The sequence below is a fragment of the Pinus tabuliformis genome, chromosome 1_1 (genome assembly GCF_031772625.1).
Source record: "Pinus tabuliformis cultivar Carrire ecotype Pingquan chromosome 1_1, CPIR1, whole genome shotgun sequence".
NCBI classification, from domain to species: Eukaryota; Viridiplantae; Streptophyta; class Pinopsida; order Pinales; family Pinaceae; genus Pinus; species Pinus tabuliformis.
In genome coordinates this window covers 879,906,605-879,933,552 of record NC_142297.1, presented here as the reverse complement: position 1 = coordinate 879,933,552, position 26,948 = coordinate 879,906,605, and the positions used below count along the sequence as shown (strand labels likewise).

Below are 26,948 nucleotides of genomic sequence, written 5' to 3'. Positions count from 1 at the left end.
TTTTTGTATGGGGTTAAAACCTACAGGGAGAAAATCCAGTTGGAATGTGAGGCCACTCTACTCTCTTTCTCAAAATAGAAAATTGCTACGAGTGTAAAGAAGTATGTCCTGTGACTCATGTGCTAGTACATTGTACAAATAATCTCTATGTGTTATATCTCCTATTAATCTCAACTGTTTTTTCTCATATATGGAACAAATTCACTAAAAAAGAATGAAATCCTATTTCCTCCTGGTGGCTTGGTTATAACACAACTCGATAGCCTATTAGTGGTTAGTTTTGACTACACCAAATCTTAATTAGAGTTATAATATGGAATCTTCTAAATTTTTATTCATCATAATCACGTGGATAGCCCCTTTTCCATGAACAATAGGGGATGATGTAGCATCCTCTCAAATTATATGGTGAAATAAGGAAGTTCAACTTCTGAGTGGCATAAATTTTGCATACACTATGATTGAGGTGATTCTTGCACCATTAGGAACATATCTATGTGTAGAGTATGAAAATAATGTGTGTCACTAAAGCATAAAATATTTACCCCAAGAAAATATCGTTTGATGCGTCAAAATTCTCCCGAAAGGTTTCAACCCTTGATTTGCCAAACCAGGTCTCGTTGGTAAAAATGATCCTATGGGCTCATTCCTCCACTTTTTCCACTCTAAAAGCATTGATATGTATGGAAAAATCTAATGATCCAATACGAATCTTACAAATAAAACTTTAACTTTTATTATTAATTTGAACATTGGAGAAGATACAAATATAATTGTTTAAATTTGAGAATATCAAAATATAATTAAAAAATTATTTAGTTCTTATGATGTCAATTTTGTTTTTTTATTTTTAATTATTATTACTTTAAAAGGTATTTTTAAAAAGATATTAATAGAAAAAAACATTTCAATATTGACCATAATGAAAGTAGAAAAAAACTTATTTTATAAATCTGTGTTTTTCACCTTCAGGTATGAGAGTAATTTGGAATTTCATTCATACATGGAAGGGAGTTGACACATGACATTTAAAATAAATTAAATCTTAATAAGAGAAGTTAAGTATTATTATAAACAAAATATTTCCATATAAATCCTCCCCCATTCCCTATCTATATAAAAGTAATTAAGTATAAACTTATTAGGAAGAGAAAGACTTTTTGCAATACAGTTTGAGGAAAATGTGTAATTATTTCCCTACTCAATCATGAATAAAATATTTTAATATCTACCATAACAAAAACATTTTGATATCAACCACATGTTTGTATGTGTGTAAAAAAATGAGAAACTTCCTATTGTTGTAAAATTTCAATGGTGTGCAACTGACTATTAGGAGGATGTGTAATTCCTTCTATGCTCAACATGGTGTTGACACATGCAATTTAAAAGTATATTAAAAATAAATAGAGGAAGAGAGAGAGAGAGAGAGAGAGGAATTGAAGTTTAATAAAAATTATAGTTAAAACATTTCAATGGTGCGTTTATGAAGGTATTCCATTTGTGCGTAACATGGAGTTGACATGTGGCATATATCACTGTCTATAACAATTAATGTACCTCAATGTTGACGCTATAACTATCATGCATGGAGAAGGAATACCTTTTTGAGAGTATGAAACTTGAGAAAAGGATAGAAATAATTATTGACAAGAAACTATATTTTAAATTCTATTAAACATACCCATATAAATGCGTCAAACATTGATGTAATATAAACACACTATATTAACCACAAAATCAACTAGTTGAGAGAATATCTCGACCAAACACTAATATAAAAGTTATCTTAGTTGGATTAGATCTCTCAAATCAAATAACTAACAATCTCCTAAATACCACAAATAGTACAAATCATGTAGAGATTACATATGATAAGGAATATCAAATATTAAGCACCAGACATGTAGGAGTTAGCATATCCAACACCCTCTCTTAAGGAGTACTTGTCTTATTGTTTTTATTTTATTTTTGAGTCTCCACCAACTTCTATAATCATTTGGAAACCTTGTGGACTGAGCTCCATCATGCTATATGTTAGGCCTGGAGGTAACTCCTCAAATGAGATTATGTTATTCATTTAGGCTGTTCATTATTATATACATGAGGGAATGATTGTTGAATTTCATCTCCCGATGACTCTCCATTTTCTGTATTATTTATTTACACTATTTACAGTTGTTCACCCAATCACTATGATTAGGTTTCAACACTCCCCCCCTTAATATGAAGGGATGTTGGTGAGTCCAACCATCATTATGAATCTTTGAAGCTTTTCTCTTCTAAACGCTTTGGTGAAGATGTCTACAATCTTCTCATTAGTAGAACAATGGCGAAGATGGATTATTTTGGCCTCAACATGATGTTGAATCAGATGATATTTTGTATTACGTTCGATCATGGAACTTTGGGTTCTTGGCAAATTTTATTGCCGAGGTATTGCCAATCATGAGTGGAGTCGAATGTACTTGTTTTACCTAGAAATTTTCCTGAGCCGCATAATTTTTTTTGTTGCCTCAGTTGCTGCCACATATTCTGCCTCTGTTGTGGAATCTTGTGGAACTAATTTCCTTCATGACCTTAAGGAGACACCTCCTGATCCAAGACTCATAGCATAGCCAGAGGTAGATACCTCAATTCCTTTGTCTCCATCGAAGTCTGAATCAGAGTGTCCAATCAAATTGAAGTTGCCCACCTGTGTATACTTGAGTTCAAAGTCTTGAGTTCCCTTTAAGTACTTTAGAACTCTTTTTGTAGCAGACCAATGTCCCTCACAAGGCTTTTACATAAACCTGGAGAGGATTCCAACAAAAAACGAAATGTCTAGTCTGGTCATAGTCAGGTAGTTGAAACTTCCTACAATATGTCCATACTTTGTTGCATCCTCAAATTCTTTTCCTTCAATGGATGTGAGCTTTAAAATTTGTTCCATTGGAGTAGTTAGAGGATTGCATTCAGCCATGCTAAACCTATTCAACAGATCTCCAATGTACTTCTTTTGAAAAATGAATATGGACTTTAGATGTTGAGTTACTTCAATACCAAGATAGTAATGAACATAGCCCAAACCAGTCATTTCAAAACCTTTCCTCAATTCCTTCTTTATGGATGCAATGTAGCTCTCATTGTTCCCTGTCATCAAAAGATCATATACATATACCAAAGATATACAACTGGTTTTCCAACTTTATTGACAAACAAAGTTGCATCATCAAGATCATAATGTTTGAAATTGAGTTTCAGAAGATGCTCAGTTAGTTTTTCATACTAGGCTCGCGATGCTTGTTTGAGGCCATACAACGATTTCACAAGTTTTCATACCTTATGTTCATGTCCTTTCACAACAAATCCTTTAGCCTGGGACATAAAAACATTCTCTTTTCGATCTCCATTCAAGAAAGTAGTTTTTGCATCCATTTTATGGACTTTCCGACCATTCTGAGATGCGAGGGAAAAGAGTGTCTGGATGGTAGCCCATTTTTCTGTGGGGGAAAAATTCTCCTCATAATCGACCCCTTCCTTCTGTGCAGAAATTTTTGCCACAAACCTGGCTTTATGCTTTTGAAGTGAGCCATGAGCTTTATACTTGTTCTTGTAGACCCATTTGCAGCCAATTGGTTTGGTTCCAAGTGGAGGATCAACTAGCTTCCAAGTGCCATTCTTTATCAAGGTATCATACTCCTTTTGCATTGCTTCTTTCGATTCATCATGAGAAGAATATTTGTTGAAGGAAGTTGGTTCAAAATCTATAGACAAATTCAATTCAAAATCATAAGAAACATCCATATCAACAAGAGAATTAGAGTCATCTACATCACCTCCATTTTGTCGGGTTGAATTTCTAGTTCCTGTCTTCCCAACCTCATCAGGATGAACACTTTCAAGTTTCTTTGTCAGCCACTTTGGGGGACCTTCCTGAGATGGTCCAGGTTGCTCAGTTGATTGAGTTGGGACTGAATCAATATTGAGTCTCCCAATTTTGTCAATCACATCACTCAAAGTATCATCCGTTGTTGGAGTTTCATGTAGGGGAGAGAGTGCTTCAGAAGAATATTCCACAGGTTGATCTAGTATAGGAATCCCCCCTTCACGATGTGGAATCTAATTATCAAATTCTTGAAATGATTTTCATTTGTGAATCTATCTAAGCGATCAAGTTTTCGCTCAACAACATTACCAGTTTTGAATGATTCAAGAAAGATTACATCTCTAGATATAACAAACTTTTTATTGAATTCATCATAGAAACGATATGCTTTGGAGGTGTTTGAATACCCCGGGAAGATACACTTACGACTTCTTGCACCAATTTTGTTTCTATGTACCTTTGGTATCAGTAACATGTGGAACCAAAGACCCTGAGATTCTTTATCGAAGAAATGTGTCCATACCACATTTCATAAGGAGTTTGGTTTATAATAGCATTAGATGGACATCTATTCTTTACATATACAACAAATAGAACTACATCAACCCAAAACATCATTTTTTTTTTTTGAAAAACATCATGGAGTGCACCATATTTAAGATTGTCCTATTCATTCTTTCAATTACTCTATTTTATTGGGGATTATAAGGCACACTTGTTTGATGTTTTATCCCATGTTGGCGAAGATAGTTTTCAAATTCATTTTAAGTGTATTCTTTTCCATTATCATTGAGAATAGAGCCAATATGAGATTGTGCATCATTTTCAATCCATGTATGAAAGTTCTTGAATGTTTGAAAAGCATCAGATTTGTTCTTCAATAAATAAACCCAACACATTCTTGTGTAGTCATCAATAAATGTCATGATATATTTATTTCCATTTGCAGAAGTAAAAACCATTGGACCACATTAATCTAAATGAATGAGTTCAAGTTTTCTATGTGCTCTAGAATGTGAATCTTGAAAATATTGTTTGTTATGCTTTCCTAGAATGCAAGCATCACATTGCTTAAGTTTCCTAGGAATTGTAGGCAAACCAGTAACACCATTTTTCTTCAATAAGTGGAGGTTGTCATAGTTCAAGTGTCCAAATCTAGCATGCCATAATAAACTTGATGTAAATGTACCTTCATCATGATGAGAATTGTATGATAAATTTTGTGCATGAGCAGAGGTACCCTACAACTTGAGAATCCTTTCTTCTTCTATCCCTATCATGACAAGTGAGCGGTCTAATGCATTTCTTACCTAAACCTTGCCATCAAACATGTGAATGGAATGTCCTTGCTAGCAGATGTGGACCAAGGAAAATAAGTTTCTCCTCAACTGTGGGAGATATAAAACATGATGTAGAAGAAAGTCTGGAAGAATAGGTAATTTAAGCTTGATTGTGCCAAGCCCTGATGGCTTGAGTTTTTATTTGTCTACAAAGTATACTTCTCCAACAACATTGTTAGTAAGTCTTCAAAAACATCTCTTCTAAAATTCATGTGGCAAGTTGCTCCTGAATCAAGAAAGCAATTGTTTTTCCAAGGAGCAAGTGAAGCATTAAATAAGTCTTCATTTACTCCAATATTACAGTGTGCCACAACATAGTGAGTGGATTTAGGTGTTTTAATCTTCCCTTTGTCATTAGTTTTACCTCTGGGTTGGTTTCTTTCCTACTCAGTTTTGTTCCAAGGAAACTTGCATGTGGATGCATCATGTGATCCATCTCTTTTGCAACATATGCAATGTAAATCTAGCTTTTCTCCTTGAGAGTGTATGCCCCCCCTGCCTCTGAAATTTCTTCTTCCTCTTCCTCTTCGACTACCTCTTCCTGTGGAAGAATCTTGAGAAAGACTCTTCTCTCTATGTACAAGACACACAACCTCTTCAGAAGACCGAGGCGTTGTCTTCTTCCCAAAAGATTTCTCTCTTTCAACAAATTTTTTCACAAGGGAGTCAAAGGTAATATCTTTGAGGTTTCCATTTGCTTGCATTGACTCAATATAATTTGAGTAAGTGGGATAAAGTGCCTTGAAAAAAGCTATCAGAGGAATGTCCAGTTCAACATTAGTGACTTTGATATCAAACATAATATATAACAATGTAAACTTTGAAACGGGAACTGATACTGTTACCCATTTTGTAGAGGTGGCAAAAAAATGACCCGATTTTCAAAAGTGTTGATGCAGAATACACATGTTTTTTTAAGAACATGCTTTTTGGAACTTTAATTTTTTTCATGTGCATTAAGTGGGTGAGGCTCGGTGAATGGTAGTGATTTTCATCCTGATTTTAAAAAGTGTGTATTCTGCATCACACCCTTTTTTTAAAAGACCTATTTTTTGACTTTAAATTTTCTAGTGTGTGAAATGTAAAAAATTATTTTCTAAATTTGATAGTTTTTGAAGTCGTCATTGTATTCATATTTTCTTGTTCTCTATCTTAATTTTTTTTTTTTTTAGTGGGCTTTTTATTGTTTTGCGTTTTTAAATTATAAAGTCGATAGTTTGAATTTTAGATAATCTACATATTTAGACATCTTTTCAACCCCCTTAATTAATTTTTCAATCCACATGAAATAATTGTTTCTAAAAAACAACATTTTTTAACAATGGACATAAAAAATAACCATTTTTAACATAAATATAACAAAAAAACTAAACGTTTTGATAATTTTTTGCTAGAATTAACATGTCAAAATCACAATTTTTATACAAAAATATTAACTAAAAATGGTCAAATAATAGTTTTTTTTTATGAATTTCATGTCAAAAAGATAATAATAACTACTTTTTTTTCAAAAAAAAATGATTAACTTAAAAATCAATGCAAAAATCACATATTACCAATATTGAATGTATAACAACCCTAATTGAATGTTTATTCTTCTCATAAAATGTCAAAGTCAAATCATTGCAAAGCTTGAGTTACAAGCATAACTTAAATTTAATCAAGAATGTCACGTAATCCAAACTCTTCGTCCTCTAGAGTTTCATCATTGTCCTCTTCCACAATATTTTCTGTTTCATTTTGCTCATTTTCCTCTTCTAATGGGTCTTTCATGTCTGCAAATCCCCCAATATGTGTCTTTCCATACATTCCATGTAATGGTGGTTGGGGTTCCTTTGCCTTTTTTGCCACACGTGATTCACTAAAGTACCCTTTCTTCCACCCAATTTCTTGCATTGCATCTGGAAGAAATTGAAGAGCATTAATTCTTTGCTGAATGAAATTGCATTGTAATGGATCTTTCTCAATTGCAATGCAATTTCTTCCTTTTTGAAGGCAGCATGCTAGTGTTGTACCTAATTATCAAGCACAAAAAAATAATGAAGTAAATTAGTACAATGACATATTAATTAAAAAAAAGAACATATTGAAATTCAATTCCATGTGGCAAAACGTACCTGAGCCAGAAAATAAATCCAGAACCCAATCTCCTTCATTTGAACATATGTCTATAAGATAGTTAATCAATAATTGTGGTTTCTGATAAATGTTAACTATCTCTCCTTTCATTTCTTTGTCTTCATATGTTAGTTTTCTCACAACAGCATCATAAGTCAGTATTTGGCTATGACTCTTTTTGTCCACCCGATTAAAAATCATAGACATATGGCTATCATCTTTTGCCCAACTATCAATATGAATGAACTCACAGTCATTTATAAATTGTTGATCTTCATTGTCAAGAAGATTTGACTTTTGCCTGTAACATAAAATAGTAAAAGTTCAATTAACTTGTACATAAATTATTTTTTCAACATTAATCAAATATAGCTTTAAACATCTTACCATGTAAGCTGCATCCTTGAATTTGTTTTCCCCTTGAAGCTTGACAATAACATTGCCAACTGTGTGTCTGAATGAAATGTCACAAATCTCCATAATGGTGATGACGTCACTTCCTTAAATCCCGCCACCACTTTATTAAAAGCTTGATAAGTATAAGGGTCATTATCATAGCAAATGTTTGGAATATTGAAACCATGGGGAATATCTGCAATAACGAGGGCATAATCCCTTTTTGGTATGAGTTTCGCAATGTCTTCACAGTCGCCTTGTATTACTTGATATTGAATAGTGTCTAGCCCATTCCAAATGAAATGATTAAGAGTTGGATCAAGTTCAACATTCTTAATACGTTGCTTTCTCAGTCTTTCAATCTTTATTTTTTCAATAAAAGTCTTGAAACTGTCTGGTGCTCCATTATCTTCTTTCTTCATCTTTTACCAAACAAACAAATGTATGTGTAAGTTTTAATTTAAATTAAAAATAGTACACAGATGATTAAAACTGAATGTATAAATCAAGTTACCTTTTTAAATGCAAGATAAAAAGCTTTCAATGTTGATGTAGAACTTGAATCTGGATAGTTGCGTACAACATCATCCCAACTATCTTCATTCAACAATTTAACCATTTGTTCCTGAATTTTCATGTAAACTTTGTGACTGCATAGATAAAGTAAGAAAAAGTTAATATACTGATATGTATAACAAATACTACCAATAACAACATGTTTTAGTTAAAAGATAACTATAATCCTGGAAATAAGTAAAAATAATTCAGCAAACTTACTTTTGAAATTCTTCAGACATTTCTTCCAATGATAATTCCCCCGACTTCACACGAGATAATATTGTTTTGACAATTTTTTCATCTTTCACTCCTTGCATCGCCCTCCAAGGCGTGATGGTCATATCGTCTGGAAGTTGCTTCAGTTCAGGCGCTGATTTATTGTTGCTACATATCAATGGCTTAGACTTTCTGACCTTCTGGTTTTTAATGCCAATGTCTTCCCACATGCTAAAAATGTCATCAATCAAATTCCAAATATCTCCAGTTCTAAATGCCAATTGGAAAATGTTATCAACACCTCTGAATAAATCGCTAGATCTGTTGTCTTTTCCATTTTTTGAATTGCCTTTAGCTTCAATTTGATAGCCTATTTCCATACAACATTCCTTTCAGAAATCTGTAGTAATATTGATCTTATCCCCACCACATTTTTCTAGGAATTCACTATGAATAAATCTAACCTTTTGGACCAAAGTCATAGACATCCTATATTCATTATCTGAATTATGATCCCATGCCACTAGCTTTGCTTCTGTTTCATTTAAACCAGCATAAATGATACATTTCATCGTTTCAAAACGTGGGTTATTAGGATATTCCTCCATCAATTGTCTTTGAGCTTCAACAGAATGGTTCCCCCCAAGCACATAATAATTGTATTCAAAACATTTTGACTTATCAAATGCTTCTTTGTTGGGAACTTGAAGTGGATCAACAAGAAGCACATAACTAACCACATGAGCATATGGATTGTACCTCATCAATGTCTTCAAGTTGTGAACATGCAGATGATCCGACTTTCTGACTTGATATTAGCATTGTCCTTCACTTGCCTTATAGGTTTGTGTCACATTTAACTGAAATGTATGACCACCATCAACTAAGTTTCTCTTTGTCAAATTCTGTCGAATGGCATTTTGTTTTGTTTTGATAATGCCATCACCTAAATCAACTCCTGGTGTAATGATTTCTCTGCTTTCTTTTGAAGTTTCACTAGGTTCTTGACTGCTGGTAATGACTACTTCAAGATCTTCAACTCTACTTTTTTTCGTCTTAACATTCTGAAGAGATCTATTCTTGGCCATTGTTACTTTTGGTCTTTTACAACCTTCCACAATTTCAATGTCATCTTCAGTAATGGCAACATATGCTTCATTGTCAACTTCATCGTCCTCAAAAGTAACTTGTTTACCCTTGCTAGATTTATCCACCAGAGGCCTTTTTTCTGATTCTTTGGATGTAGTTTTGTAGCATCATCAATTACTACATTTTCCATGTTTTGCATATCTTCCTCTGACACTGAGTAAAAATGGCTGACAACATTCATGATATCATTCTCTATGTAATGAATGCCTCCCACCATAATTGAACAGCTTTCAACAAAATTCTGCCAAACAAAATATCATATGTTAATATAATCAAAGTTAAAAAATATAGCGAGACATTTTCAAAACGCAAAATAAAAATACAAATAACAAGACTTACCGTGTTTTGTGTCATATCATTTACGATTTGTTTACACAACTTTGTAGATACCTCTCTCCTATCATATAATGAATATGATAGTCGGTATTTAATCCTTTCATGTGACTTGGCAGTTTTTGTAAGTATGTAAACAACTTTAGTGTTTGGTACCGAACACATATCTATGAATTTTCCCATCACCTCCAAATTTTCATTATTATTGCGTGTATCAATGTATAGATATATATTCACAGTTGTGCTCTCTCTTTCTTTCACATACCAGGCTCTTGATGGAAATTTCACCTCTTTTGAACTTTTCCAATCTGAGATTAGCTTCTTATCACTTAAAGCAGTTGACATATTTGTAGGTATGAGCTCAGGTGGAGTTCGTTCACCAACGTTTTTTGAAGATACACCTTTAAGACTCCTTGCTCCAGAAAGATTCACAAAAATTTTTCTTGATGCCATTTTCCTAAAAAAAAAACACATAAATTAGTAAATAAAAAAATTGCTGGGCAGGGCTGGGCGGGGTGGGCTTGGCTGGGCTGGGCGGGGCGAGCGGGGTGGGCTGGGCGGGTGGGCTGGGCGGGGCAGGCCGGGTGGGCTGGGCGGGGTGGGCGGGGCGGGCCGGGTGGGCTGGGCGGGGTGGGCTGGGCGGGTGGGCGGGGTGGGCTGGGCGGGGTGGGCTGGGCGGGGCGGGGTGGGCGGGTGGGCTGGGCAGGGTGGGCTGGGCGGGGCGGGCCGGGTGGGCTGGGCGGGGTGGGCGAGTGGGCTGGGCTGGGCGGGGCGGGCGGGTGGGCTAGGCGGGGTGGGCGGGCCGGGCCGGGCGGGCGGGGTGGGCGGGTGGGGTGGGCTGGGCGGGGCGGGCCGGGCGGGGTGGGCGGGTGGGCTGGGCGGGGTGGGCTGGGCGGGCGAGCGGGGTGGGCTGGGCAGGGCGGGCGGGGTGGGCTGGGCGGGTGGGTTGGGCGGGGTGGGCTGGGCGGGCGAGCGGGGGTGGGCTGGGAGGTGCGGGCGGGGTGGGCTGGGCGGGGTGGGCTGGGCGGGTGGGCTGGGCGGGGCGGGCCGGGTGGGCTGGGCAGGGTGGGCGGGGTGGGCTGGGCGGGGCGGGCCGGGTGGGCTGGGCGGGTGGGCGGGGTGGGGTGGGCTGGGCGGGGCGGGTGGGCTGGGCGGGTGGGCGGGGGGGGCTGGGTGGGGTGGGCGGGGGGGGGCTGGGCGGGGTGGGCGGGTGGGCTGGGAGGGGCGGGTGGGCGGGGTGGGCTGGGCGGGGCGGGGCGGGTGGGCTGGGCGGGGTGGGCGGGGAGGGCGGGGTGGGCTGGCCCACCCCACCCGCCCCGCCCAGCCCACCCGCCCACCCCGCCCGCCCCGCCCAGCCCACCCGCCCACCCCGCCCAGCCCACCCGGCCCGCCCGCCCCACCCAGCCCACCCCGCCCAGCCCACCCGCCCACCCCGCCCAGCCTACCCCGCCCGCCCCGCCCAGTCCACCCGCCCACCCTGCCCAGCCCACCCGCCCACCCCGCCCCTCCCAGCCCACCCGCCCCCCCCCGCCTAGCCCACCCGCCCGCCCCGCCCAGCCTACCCCGCCCGCCCCGCCCAGCCCACCCACCCAGCCCGCCCCGCCCAGCCCACCCGCCCACCCCGCAGCCCACCCGCCCACCCCGCCCCGCCCACCCCACCCGCCCACCCCACCCAGCCCACCCCGCCCACCCGCCCAGCCCACCCCGCCCGCACAGGGCCACCCCGGGCCGCCCTGCCCCGCCCGAGGGCGGAGCGGGGCGGCCCGGGGGTGGCCCTGTTCGGGCGGGGTGGGCTGGGCGGGGCAGGGTGGTCGGGTGGGCTGGGCGGGCCGGGCGGGTGGGCTGGCGGGTGGGCTGGGCGGGTGGGCGGGGTGGGCTGGGCGGGGCGGGCCGGGTGGGTTGGGCGGGGTGGGCGGGTGGGCTGGGCGGGGCGGGCGGGTGGGCGGGGTGGGGCGGGCGGGTGGGCGGGGCGGGATGGGCTGGGCGGGGCGGGCGGGGTGGGCTGGGCGGGTGGGCCGGGTGGGCTGGGCGGGTGGGCTGGGCGGGTGGGCCTGGCGGGGTGGGCGGGCGGGGGGGTGGGCTGGGCGGGGTGGGCGGGGCGGGCGTGGTGGGCGGGTGGGCTGGGCGGGGTGGGCGGGTGGGCGGGTGGGCTGGGCGGGCGGGCGGGGTGGGCGGGTGGGCGGGGTGGGCTGGGCGGGGTGGGTGAGGGGGAGGGCGATGGGGAGGGGGGAGGGGCGGGAGAGCGGGAGAGGGGGATGGGGAGGGGGAAGGGGAGGGGGGATGGCCGGGCGGGGGAGGGAGGGGGATGGGGAGGGGGGAGGGGGCAGGGGTGCGGCGACCCGGGCGGGGGGTGGATGGGGCGGCCCGGGCGGGGGAGAGGGTGGGGCGGCCCGGTGGGAGGGAGAGGGTGGGGCGGCCCGGGGGTCGGAGGGGCAGGGGTGGGGGGAGTGCGGGCGGGGGGAGGGGGGTCGGGGCGGCCCGTGGGGCCGGAGGGGGAGGGGGGCGTGGCGGCCCGGGCGGGGGACCTAGGGGTTGGCCCGGTGCCGGGTGGGCCCGGGGTGGGGTGTGGTTGGAATTTTTTTTTGGCCGGGGTGGGGGTGGGTGCCAGGTGGGGTTGGAAATTTTTTTTTTTTTAAATTAAAAAATGGGTGGGGGGAGGGAGTTAGGGGGGCAGGGGTTGGAGAAGGGGGGAGGTGTGGCGGGCTGGGTGGGGTAAATAGCAAGATTAGGCTAGAAAGTTACCGATTCACCATGTGGTATAAAAAAAAAAAATTGGCTTGGAAAATTTTTTAATTTAAAAAAAAATATATTTTTCATTAACGTAATTTAATATGAAAATTTCGAAAAAATAATTGTACTTGCCTTTCAATTGCGACAATTCTTCGTTGTATATATTGTTGATAGCAATATCACTGCTCCACAAATTCATGAGTCTTTCAAGGAATTTCAGAAAACCTAGATGTGAGGCGAGTAATAGTGATAGCGAAATTTATTATATAAGTGAAATTACGAAGATGTTTTTCCATACGATTAATGTGGGATAATTTGTTTTACATTATTATAGAGAGAATATTGTAGAGTTGTTTTACAACGGATTGAATGTGGGATTAATATGTTTGAGAATATATTATAAAAATTAGAAAAAAAAGAAATTGTTAAGTAAATATGATATACTTTAACTATTAGAATAATTAATGTACAAGTTGTGATTTACAATTTGAATTTTAGTGATTTATTTCATAAAAATAAATTAGTTTATGTTTTTCAATCAATTGTAGAATAAAATAATAAAGGTAAATAAATCTAACAAACTTTTGGAGGGAAATATTTCCGCGAAAATTTTTGGAGGGAAATATTTTCGCGAAAATTTTTGGAGGGAATAACTTTCGAGGGAATATTTCATTCTTTAAGCTATATAATACTCTCAGGAGACTCCATTTGTGTCATTCAACATTTTCTATTTGAAAGTGATGGATTGCTCTGATGGTGAAGTTTCGGTTTATACACCATCAACATCTTCATCGCGTAACAACTCTATTCATATTGATGAATATAGTGGGAATCCTTCCACTATGAATAGAAAGTCAATTCTTCCACTTAGTCCCGATTCTAAGGACTACGAGAGCAACACTGATGAAAGAGGGGATGGAGAATTTAAAGAGTCACAGATTCCACTTAGTCCAAATTCTAAGGACTATGAAAGCAGCGGTGATGAGGAGCATGATGGTGAAGTTCAAAAGAATGGGGTGTCACAATGTCCACTTAGTCCTAATTCTGAGGACTATGAGAGTATCAGTTTTGAAGAATGTGATGGTGAAGTTCAAAAGAATGGAGGGTCACGATGTCCACTTAGTCCTAATTCTGAAGACTATGAGAGCAGCAGTTTTGACGTGCATGATGGAAAATTTCAAAATAATGGAGTGTCAAAGTGTCCACTTAGTCCTAATTCTAAGGACTATGAGAGCAGCAGTGATGATGAGCATGATGATGAATTTCAAAAGTATGGATTGTCACAGTGTCCAGTTAGTCCTGATTCTAAGGACTATGAGAGCAGCGGTGATGAAGTGCGGGATGATAATTTTCAAAAGATTGGAGTATCACAATGTCCTCTTAGTCCTAATTCTATGGACTATGAGAGCAGCGGTGATGAAGCGCGGGATGATGATTTTCAAAAGATTGGAGTATCACAATGTCCTCTTACTCCTAATTCTAAGGACTATGAGAGCAGCGGTGATGAAGCGCGGGATGATGATTTTCAAAAGATTGGATTATCACAATGTCCTCTTAGTCCTAATTCTAAGGACTATGAGAGCAGGGGTGATGAAGCACGGGATGATGATTTTCAAAAGATTGGAGTATCACAATGTCCTCTTAGTCCTGATTCTAAGGACTATGAGAGCAGCGGTGATGAAGCGCAGGATGATGATTCTCAAAACATTGGAGTATCACAATGTCCTCTTAGTCCTGATTCTAAGGACTATGAGAGCAACAGTGATGAAGAACATGATGATGCAGTTTGTCCTAATTCTAATCAGTATAAAGGTAGCAGTGACAAAGGACAGGATGTAGCATCTTCAATAAGTAAACAGCCACATTTTCAACATAGTCCTAATTCTATGGACTATGAGAGCAGCACTGACAATGTACATGAGGAAGAATATCCATTAAACATCGAGTCAGATTTTCCATTTAGTCTGAATTCTAAGGACTATGATAGTAGCACTGAAGAAGGGGAAGATGAAGGGTATCCTCTCAGTCAAAATTTGAAAATCAGAGCAGATCATAGTGTGGATAACGTTCCTCTTAATGATGAAAGTCCTTATAAAAATGAAGATCCAATGATGGAGATGTTGCCAAGAAATATTGTATCAAGGAGTAGGAGTAGACCTTTTCGTATCAATGCAAGCTATTCTAGTTATACAAGGGGTAGAGCAGAATATCTGAAGAGAAGAAGTTCTATCAGCGCTCTCATTTCAAGTGAATGTTGCCAAAAAAATTGCTTGAAACGTATGGATTTCACATTTGCATTAGAAAGCAGGAAGAGATATTTGTCAATGAATAAAAGCATGCAAAACTCATATTTAGTTGGCTGCATGCAATCTACATTGTCAGGTTATGATTATCATATTAGGAATTTTTTATTGTGTAGAAAAGCTTTCAAAATGTTTCATTCACTTGGGAATTTTCGTCTCTCGAGAATTCAAGAAAATTTGGAAAAGGATCCCACATTTTATTCAGAAGTACGTTATAAAAGACAGTTTGGGCCATTATCAAATACTGCAATGTCATGGATGAAAGATTTCTTTTCAAAGCATGGAGAGTGTATGCCAAATAGAGAGACAATACATATTCTAGATAATTTTTCAAGACGAGAAATCTACAACTTATACAAAGAATATGCAGAAAGTGCTGAGGGACAGGGCCACTTTATTACATATCAATATTTTGTGAAGCTATGGAAGAAAGAATTCAATAATGTTCGTATTCCTAAGAAGACAAGGATGGGGATTTGCAGTACATGTGCTTCTCTTAAATCAAAAAGGGACAAATGTGAAGGCTCAGAAAGAGGTAAGTGTTCATAACTTTTACTTTTAAAATTGTATAGTCATCAACTATGAAAACATATTTCTTAATGAATTTCTTTTATGTTGTGTAGATTTAATTCTCAAAGAACTTCAGGAGCATCGCGAACAACAAACAAATGAAAGGAAGAAGTTGTACAAGCATCGAAAGAAGTGTTATGATAATCCAAATAAATATTTGGGTTTGATAATTGATGGTATGGACCAGAAGAAAACACTTTTACCACATTTTGTTCGCACACCCAAAAATCTACAAGAGGAAAATTTTATTCAGTTTCACTTGGTCGGTTGTATGGTCTTCAATGGGAAAATGTTGCCAAGGGTGTACTTCACAGCTCCAAATATTCATAATGATGCAAATCTGACCATAACCATAATTCATGATGTCATTTCTCATTGGTCTGGTAATCTTCCTGAAGTTTTGTATCTACAATTGGACAACACTTGCCGTGAAAACAAAAATCAGATTGTTTTTGGGTATCTGAACATGCTTGTTGAATTGAGAATTTTTCAAAAGGTAAAGGTTGGTTTCCTTCTTGTTGGGCACACTCATGACCATATTGATCAGATGTTCAGTCGTTTTTCAGTCACATTGAGGAGGAAGGAAGTTGGGAGCTTGCCATCACTAATTGAATGTATTAAGAAATCATACATGCCAGAGCCTGCTTTTGAAGTGTTGGAAGAAACTGTTGACATGCGAAGGTTTATTCTGGGATCATATTATGGTGAGGGGAAATGCATTGAACAACTTAATGACATTAGCTTCCAACATCAATTTCGTATCAAAAAAATTGATGGGAAAACACTAATATGGGGCAAGAAGTATTCAACTACTACAGAGTGGGCACCGTCATCAGGATTGCAATTTTTTAAGTTCATTCCAGATCATCCAATATTTGCATCAAAAATATTGTCATTACAATCAGTTGGTGAAGTTCAGAATGCACGTAGACAGAACAGGGCTATAAATTATTCTGATTGCCTGGAAGAAATTAAAAAATGTATTAGATATACATATGAGTACTTTGACATTGCTGATTCAGTTTGGTGGGAGTCGTTTTTCAATAATCAAAGTGATCTCATTTCGACAACAATAAATGAAGATATACCTTTGAAAAATCCATTTATTTGGCCACAAAATGTGTCGAATGAACATGAGGAAGTAAACATTGTTGAACAACAACAATCTCAGGGTATTATTAATTCTTCACAAGCAGAGGAAAGAGAGATGTATATAGGTTCCAGAAGATCTCGTGCACAACGTGAAGCCATGGAAGACCTTTATAGGGGTTCAGTACAGGATATTAAGGAGGGTTGCATGATTGCAGTGCTAGCAGATGGAGATCCCAATGGCTATCCATTTTGGGTTGCTAAAGTTTTAAAGGTCTTTACAGAAAATGAGGATGTTACAGGTGTTGAAGTACATTGGTATGCCACAAATACACACCCATTCAATGGTGTGTATAAGCCAGAGATGGTAGTTGACAAAAAAAATGGTGGAAAAAGAAAAAGAAAGGGTACAAATATAAATTGCCACCGCACAGACATATTACAATTGAAGGATGTTGACATACTTGTTTATGACTTCAATTTAACAAAGAGAGGAACTCTTCGCTTCAAGACGATAGAGATTCTGAAAAGGTTGTTGCCAGAAGGAACAGTGTTGACATGGGACTCTGCTGAAACCAGTCGTAGATCTAGAAGACTTTTGAAACCTGGAATCTTGGGCATGCATGTGGACTCAGATGGGGCACTAGTTGATGACAGAGAAGAATATGGAACATCTTCGTCAGCATCCAGTCACTCATCTGAAGATGTGAATTCTGATGGTGTGCAAGAAAATATGAGTGATTTTGAATAATTGTTTAAGACAGTTTATATAACTGATGTATGCATCGTATCTTCAAATAAAATGGATGTTTTCCATATTTTGTTAAATGAGAAGTTATGAAGCATTTTTATGTTGTTGGATTATGTCGTAAGTATGATAAATCTTATTGTTTAAATATCTACAATGCAATATCAAATTAGAGATATAATGTCTCTTTTATTCAGTGTACAAATAAAGACTTTTGAATTCATTCAGTGAAATAATTTGTTCATAATGTCATGTTTTTTTAGTTTTGTGGTTGAAAACATGTTAAATTTATACTTAAGAAAGAAAAATGATATTCTACCAGAAACATTAATGTGTTTTTCCTTAAAAGTTAACTTTGTTTGAGACATAAAAAATTGGTTTTATTAGCATTGTTTAAAAAGTATGAAAATTGACCCTAAAAAAAAAAAATCATTATTCCAGTATCAACACTTTTTTTCTGAAGCTATATTTTGCAGGAAAATTTCGTAGAAAATTTCGTAGTCGCTGCCATTTTTAAAACAACCGCAAAATTGACACCTAAAAAAAAAAAACATCGTTCCAGTATACACACTTTTCGTTTTTAGCACTGTTTTTGTGGTTTTTTTGGGGTTTTTGGGCCAGAGTTCTCGTTTTGAGTTTATAGTTCCCGTTTCAAAGTTTACATTGTTATATTTTACTTCTGATGCAAGAGCAAGAGGATCATCATTTTGTAATTCAAGGCTCGACAATTCAATCATCAGTTGAACAACTTCAAGTGCAGAGTGTGAGTCATATAGTTCCTTCAACTTTTGTAAGCCTTCGAAAGCATTTGAAAATGGAAAAATATGGTGACTCACCTCTTCATTTATTGATGTTGCTATCAATGCATAAGGCTTGTTGTCTTTATTTTCCCAATGGCGAATTCCTTATCTGAGGTAGGTTGTTTTGGTTCTTTGTCTCTGTCTCCAACACACACTCCTTTCCACAAATCATTAAAAACGAGAGTGTGTTTAATTTTCCTTGACCATTCTGGATAGTTCTCTTTCCCAAAGAGAACTACTCCAACAATAGATATTAGTGAATGCATTCCCAAAAAAAATATCTACTTTTGATTTCAAAAACAAAACACAACCTTTATAGATATCTTTTATTTAGGGGGAAAGAATTCACTATATTAAGACTTTTAATGTAGCATATATTCCTCCACTCACAAATATATTATATGATGTTTTCAACATATAAACCATATAATATATATCTAAGAAAAATACCATCCAAAATTCTCATTCTATTATCACCATTCAAAAATCTCAACGAACTTTAATACTAGCACCATTTTCAATACCTTGAACTTTTTTCTGCAGAATTGTAGCAGGGAATTTGCAACCAATTTGAAAAATACCCCAACAGTCTTCCTCGTTGTGATAATTAGAGCTGAGGAACAGGCGCAGATGCGATAGAATTTGGCAAGGATGATAGTTCCTTTCGCAGAAATGGTTCAGTTCAATGGGAAATGGGAATGACCATTCAAAAATCCACTATGATAGCATAACTGTGTGATTGTATGGCCCGGTGTCAGGAGCATGTATATGGAAATGGTATCACAGTAAAAAAAAATGCATTTATATATAGCAGGGATTTATATGCGCTTTCAAAATATTCATATTGAAATATCAATATATACATCATTTTGATATCGCACCAGCGTATGCAGTGTTTTGATATCATACCAGCAACACAATCATTCAATGCATATAACTAATTCGTACCAACGGTATGCAACGTTTTGATATCAGACCAACAACACAATCATTCAATGCATATAAATAATTCGTACCAGCAGTATGCAACATTTTCCAACAGTCTCCAAATATTGATATAATGGAGGGTCATTTGGTCTTCTACCAAACTCAGAGCATACTTAGTCCAACACCACGCTTTAGGTAATAATAGACTCAAATGTCGTTGCAGTCACAGTGTGCCATAACACCATGCTTCCAGCCGTGTCACCCTTCCAACAGATAGTCGTAGCACTTCCTGGCATCACATGACCATTCCATGCAACAACTGGCTCCAGTATCCACAGTAGGCAAAGAAATGTAACAAATCGATGCTTTAACACTCCCACTACATTTAGACTAGTAAATTCAATAATGCACAAAATCCTGCAAGGATAAGATAGAGAAATCACCACCGCAGGTGTACAGGATGCAAAGAAGGTGAGAGTTTTGCAAAAATAGGCAGAACATGACAGAGTTACAGAGGGAGGAAAGCTAAAATTAGAACTCACTCTCATACCATGTCAGGCCAGGAGGTACCTCCTCAAATGAGATTATGTTATTCATTTAGGTCATTCATTATTATATACATGAGGGATTGAACCGTTGAGCTTCATCTCCCGATGACTCTCCATTTTCTCTATTATTTATTTACACTATTTACAGTTGTTCATCCAAACCCTGTGATTAGGTGTCAACACTATATCCTAATCTTCATAAAGGTGTATTTCCCAAGTTGAATTCTTTAGTTTTTCTCCTAGACTCCTGATTGAAGGATCTCCCTAAGTCAATTACTTGAACACGCTATATCATATAACCTCACTAGTAAACCACTACCACCCCTTTAATAACTAATGATGGATAATTACTGATACAAGAAAATCCACTTTTCCTGCATCTTCAACTTCTCCATTAAAGTTCTTGTAACACTTACACGAATAGTTACCAGCCATGTCGTCATTCACTAACATCTCCTATAATGATTTGACCAATGATTCTTGGTCTCCACCATTTAACACATGCAATAAATTTAATTTCACTAAATCTTCAATAAGATTTTTCTTCCCAATCCACACACATAGACACATAATTCTACCAATTCCATATTTTAAGAATTCTTCAATTATCATGCACATAAAAACTTGATACATAGAAGATATGAAACCTCATTTCATTACCAAAACCTGTACATACAAAAAAACAAAAAAACATTTATTTATCTCTATGATCCCGATTTCACATTCATTTGGATATTAGTTTTCCCCTTAGGCTTACACTGTTTTAAATAACATATATAAAAAAATAAACTTTCCTAGATCCATAAATCAATCAACAAATCACTAATGTTTTTCAAGGCATACTTTCTTTTTCCTTATTGAAAAAATATTTCATATACTTTTAGATTTTCTAAATCATAAAAGCACTCTAATAGTTTCTAATATTTATAAACTTTTTCCTATCCTAACAACTTGTTAATTACTCCCAAGATTTTTTCTCCTACAACCTTTCACATGCATATTTTCTTCTTAAAACTCTTATTTAATCAATATTATCTCTATCCATAGTTGTTTTAGAAATAAAGAAATTAAAATTATTTACAATAAGGAAAAAAAATTTCCATGTTGAAACCCCGTTTGGAGCTTTGTCTCCAAAAATATTGATGACTTGGAAGCTCTAATGCTTCTACATAGGACTCCCAAGGTAGAAAAATTCCATGACCTCCTAGTAATGTGTCATTAATTTTCAAATCCTCTAGGATCTGAAATTTTTTTTTGTAGTTAATCATCCATCTCATCATGTTGTTGTCTATATTATTTTGCTTCTTTCACCTTCAATATTCTCAGTTTCCAAACCTTTTGTTGTTTTTGTCCACTTTCCTTTCTAATTCAAAGTCCTACAGTTAGATTTTCCTTGTTTTTGGTTGTCCTTTTTGTCTCAATGTACATTCTCCTAGTCATCCTGTTCATCAAAATCCACAACATGTCTATTTCCTCTTCTAACTTTGTCTTTGATTTTTATAACTTGATTTCATCTCTCACTTGTTGTTGCATTTCCATTTTTATAAGAATCACAAAATTCTTATTCACCTTTGGTTCATTCTTCTTTTGCTTACCATACCTTATAGTATCATTCAACTTAGTATCATTGAAGGGAACTTCACTTTCCAGTTCCAGTTGTGCATTTTGGGTATGCACCTTTGGATCTAATAATTTATCTTCCAAATAAGCTCATTGGTGATCCAAATCAGTAAACCAAACTTGATATGGTTTTATAAACTCTTTGCAACATTCACTACCTTTGCCTTTCACGAACCACTCTTCCAAGACCTTTTCTTCTTATTCAAATTCCACATCTTCTTCCTTTAAAAGAATACTTTATTCTCAATTCCATTTCTTGGAATCTCCTTGAGTATGCCTTCATAAGGCAATTCCCCATCTTCAGTACCCACATTCATAGAAAATTCATTAGTTTTAAAATTATGAATTCCTTGGATCTCATCAATTCCTTCATCCTCTTCTTCACCAAGAATTTTTCCTTGTTCTATTTCACAATAGTGCACTTTTTCTACCTCATAATCAACTGCTTTGAGTTCCCCTTCTTTCAACCAGCTCTTATCATGTGCCTTGTCCTCTTCTACAACTTTCTTGCAAACAATTCCTTAACCGGCCATTTAACTTTCTTCTTAAAAATCCATCTGCATTTCTAGTCTTCAACTTCTTATTGTCATAGTTCCATACGCACATCCAACTATACCTTCATCTCAGTCATATTTTTCTCAAAATTTTCATCCTTCATCTTCCTCTTTATGTCATTTTCCTTGACATCTTATTTCCTTCTTTTGTGACTTTCAGCTAAACCTATGTAACGACCCTCTGTCATCATCCTTCTCTATATCTTTGTGATCTTCTTTGTGTTCAACAGTGAATTTCAACCAAGTGTCTCCTCTATAGCAAGTCTCCTCTTCTTGCTACTCAATAACTCATCAAATTTTCTTCACTAGATTAACATTTTGTTAGTTTGTCTCATTATCTATTTAGAACCTTCTCAAGCACTCCTCTAATCCCTTGGTTATTGCACTTATTTGGATTACTTCTTTTGATAACTTCTTGTTCCAGGCTTCCTCTATTAGAAGGTTCTTTTGCCACAATTCTTTATTCACTTGTTCTCTTGATCACACAACTTCCAAGCTATGGCCCACTATCACTCTCCTTGAGCTACTACTTGAAAACATCAATTCCTCTGCGCAAATCAATTTTGAAATATAAAGGCCAGTTTACCTATTGCACTGCTACAATTATCCAATCTCCTTATGCAGTGCAACTCTAATGTTTGTATAATCAACTATCCTTTCTTCTGATCTCAAAGAGAATAATCATCTCTAACTCTCTTCTATGAAGAGCTAACCATCTATGATACCACTTGATACATGAAAATACACTTTTCCCGCATCTTCAACTTCTCCATTAATGTTCTTGTAGCACTTGCATGAATAGTTACCAAATATGCCTTCATTCACTAACAACTCGTGTTAAAAATTGACTAATGATTCTTGGTCTCCACCAGTTAACACATGCAGTAAACTTAATTTCACTGAATTTTCAATAAGATTTATCTGCCCAATTCACACATGTAGGCACTTAATTCTACCAATTATAGATTTTAAGAATTCTTTAATGGTCGTGCACATAGACTCTTCATACACATAAGATATGAAACCTCATTTCATTACTAAAACATGTACATACAAAAAATACTCAAAATCATTTCTTTCTCAATATGATCATGATTTCACATTCATTTGGCCATTATGTTTCCAGTTAGGCTTACAAAGTTTTGAAAAATATATACAAACAAAATAACTTTTCCTAGATCTACAAATCACTCTTGATTTTCAAGGTAGTCTCTATTTTTCCTTATTTACAAATTCTTTCTTATCCATAGCTTTTCTAAAGCCTAAAATCACTCCAATAATTTCTAAAATTTCTAAATTTTTTCTTATCCTAACAAATTGCTAATTGCTATCAAGAAATTTTCTCCTACAACCTCTCACACCTGAAAAGGAAAATTTTCTTCTTAAAAATCTTATGTCTATCCATAGCTCTTTTAGAACTAAAGAAATTAAAATTATTTACAACAAGGAAACAAAAATCCTTTTCCATGTTGAAACATAGTTTAGAGCTTTGTCTCTGAAATATTGATGACTTGGAAGCTCTATTTCTCCCGCATCACTTCCCCACATCCAAAACTATAAAACTAACTAGAAAACCATCCATATTAAGCTTTACTTCCACTTGATATTTTAAAGATACAATTGCTTCATAGTATCAATTCACTATTTGTAATGACTAAACTACTGGTCATTATATACTTTCATCTAGTGGGATACATGGATACCATCTATGCTACTCACCAATTATCTAGGAAAGTAATCTAGATATTGAATGACACTGACTCAATATTACACTATGACTTATTTATCTCATTTTTTGAAATTCTTCATCATCTACTTTTAAATAAGACATAAATACAATATTTTCTCCAACTAAAACTAAATTAAATATACCACCAAAAATAATTTCTTAGTCATGATTCAAACATCTCAGATAAATGATCCTAATTGGCACATTTGATATTCTTTTTATTTACTGTCCACAACAAACCAAAAAATTATGTAGGAACATCCTTAAATACTGTGCACCCCTTAGAAGGGAGAAAGTTCATGACTGTAACTTACATCATTTCACCATTACTCATTTAACAATATGTTTAGTTGAGAGAAAATGACTTTGTGGAAATTTCTCTGATGTTTTCAACTTATCCTCCTCTTATAAGTTGCAAGTGCCACATGGGTAAATAAATGCATCAAATTTCTGAAATGTGATAGCAAAAACTACTAACTTGGTTCCGATAATAAAGCAAGGGATGAAGGCCTGACAATAAAATCCCCACAACATAGTAATCATATTGATGAATAAATAACAAGACGTTGCAACAAATTTAGAGTGAACCCACAAATAATTTTGTTTAGTAGTTAAATATAATGCCTCTCCCCTCATAGGCCCCCCTTGCTTCCTCTACTGATTCAGCACATTGGCAACTAGTAGATTTATTCTAATGGAACACATGCAATGTACAATATAAGACTAAATGCGATAATAGAAGATGAGATGGGATTCCATATGATCATTTCATCCCTTCCCTCTTCTCCATCTAATAGTTATTTACATGCATAGATCTTTCAACATACCCATGCACATAGCCACACTGAGCTATTCACACAGCTATACTAATCTAACCACCTCTTCATCTAATAGTTCTTTACATCCATAGATCTTTCAACACAGCCATTCACATAGCCACATTTAACTATTCACACACATATACTAATCTAATATATACGTAAAATAGATTAATCTTACATCTCTCACTTATTCATGGGCCCTCCCATGAGGGACTTACACCCAGTTTGGCTAGTTTTGAAGTGAAGAAAGAATTGTTCGTTAAAAAATATATTTTATATTTTACTAAAGATAAGTAATTATGCCCATTGAAATATATCAAGTATTGATGTAATATAGACACACTATCTGATATATTGTTCTTAGCTCTAATACCCTGTAGAATTTCCTGTCAATTCACAAGCTCATGCAATTTACTAAAGCACAGGACAAGAATCGACTTCTACTTTCAACCAATGAAAGCCAATAGAGTGATGAAAACAATGTCAACAAGAAGAAGATAAATCAGTGGCACATAGAACAAGATGTATCTAGGGAAATCCATTGCTGAAAACCCCACTACCTGTATTGCATAGATCAGAAATATGAGTGAATATACAAATCTTGTTCTCACTAGAACAATTCCACACAAGTATGCTCAACTCTTTTAGCTCACAAGTAAGCTCTTGGCCAATAGTTAGCTAATTTTTCATCTCTCCAATCTCCTAATCTCTTGCGTAATTCCTAGGATCAATAACCCATATTTAAAGGGAATTCATGCTTCCAAAACTGCACAATCCAAATATAGGATAAATCTATGATGCATGCATTATATTTACACTCCAGTAAATAATACAATTGATAGTACATTGTCCCTACACTCTAGTCTTAACTAGACCTTTCTCTGAATCGACATGCATGATTTTTTGATGAGGGAATCTTCAGTTAACTAGAGTAGCACTAGTGGATGAACTAGTGAACCAACTAACTGTTATTCCTCTATTAGTTCCACAAACAGTTTGGAACTAATTTAACTGAACTTAACTCAGTAAACTGAGTGATCTAATTTCCAACTCAATTTAAACTCATACTAGACCCCTAAAACTTAGGGAGAACATATACATGACTTTAGACAGACTTCCAACTCGAAATTCCTAAGCTAATTAAGTTAATTTAAATTAATTAACTATTTAAAAATTGCTATGAGAATAGAATTTGATTTTAATTATTAGTTTAATTCAAGGACAAATTAAAATGGAATTGCTTATTGCTATTTCTCAAAAACTATCTCATTTATGAGTTCCACTTCCCCACTCCCAAAGACAACATGCTATTGTTAAGTGAAGCTATTTATCAATCATTTCCATAATCATTAATAATATAATCATTAATATTATATTCCTAGGACTTAATGATTAGGGGAAATCAATGTCCAACGTTAACTTGTAGCCTTATCTCTTTCATCCAGGTGTAACTTCAACATTAATTTCTAGATTCTTTTATTTTATGAATAGCATAATAATTAAAATTTTACATTTAACATTTATCAGTAATACAATAATGAAAAACTATTTCCAAATAGGTCTTAAAAGTTAAAGCAACAATCACACTAATCATATACAAATTTACAATATTAACCCCAAGTTAGAGTATATCATATCCTCCCCTGCTTGAGCTTGACACCATCCCAATGTCTGCTCTTAAGCTCTGGAATTCATTGCAACATTTAAAATAGGGATGGATATGCTTCCTTAAAAGAATATTCCAATTGCCCAGTTACCTCTTCTAGGTTGAAATACTTCCACTGAACTTTAGGTTGGGCTATATTTCTATTTCGGAGCATGACTTCCCTCTAATCTAGAATATGTATAGGTTATGCGAGGAAATATCCCTCCGGTTCTACCTGTACAACATTACAATAAATTATATGAGTTTAGTCATGTACATTTTTCTTTAATAAAGATACATTAAATACTTAGGTTTGGATAACCATATGATGCATAATTTGAAAAATGACCTTTTCTATGAGTTATTTCATAATATCCCCAAGATGATGTAAGTGGATATTTGGAAAATACAGAATTCATCTAATAATTCCTTTCCATTACATATTGTAATTCTTCCTATCTATTGAAATAATCTAGACATTTAGAGGTCATATTTTGGTAGATTCGAAAGTTTAGACATCCAAAATTTATTTAAATAATTTTTTTTTATGGAAACCTAGATTTGGATGCTAGTAGGCTAGGACATGTGGTGGCAATGTGGAGCCATGCAACATGGAGTATGATGTGGATGAAAACATGTCACGGATGATGAAGTACTCTTTAGTTGTATGATGTTGACATATATGCTAATGCGGCATGATTATGTGGCATTATAGTATGACAAAGTTGTCATGGTGGATTATGTGGTGCTTGCATGGAAGATATGCAATGGAGGTCGTAAAGTGGGGTTCAAAATACAAAAAATCTTGATATTTTTGAAAAATTATATTTATTATTTTTCCTAGATATAGATGTGATTGATAGAATCTAGATCAAAATGTGTTAGT

General features: G+C 37.4%; 1 protein-coding gene across 1 annotated transcript in view; it reads right to left on the bottom strand.

Moving 5' to 3' along the window:
* LOC149217154 (uncharacterized) overlaps positions 1-8,265 on the bottom strand; it is a 44,279-nt gene extending 36,014 nt beyond the window's left edge. Inside the window, exons 1-2 of the mRNA XM_089390145.1 lie at positions 7,714-8,265; positions 7,326-7,627 (exon numbers count right to left, since the gene is read on the bottom strand). Coding sequence (XP_089246271.1) covers positions 7,326-7,627; positions 7,714-8,144 — 733 coding nt within the window. The 5' untranslated portion in view covers positions 8,145-8,265. The remainder of the gene's footprint in view (positions 1-7,325; positions 7,628-7,713) is intronic.
* Between the last annotated feature and the right edge of the window lie 18,683 nt (positions 8,266-26,948).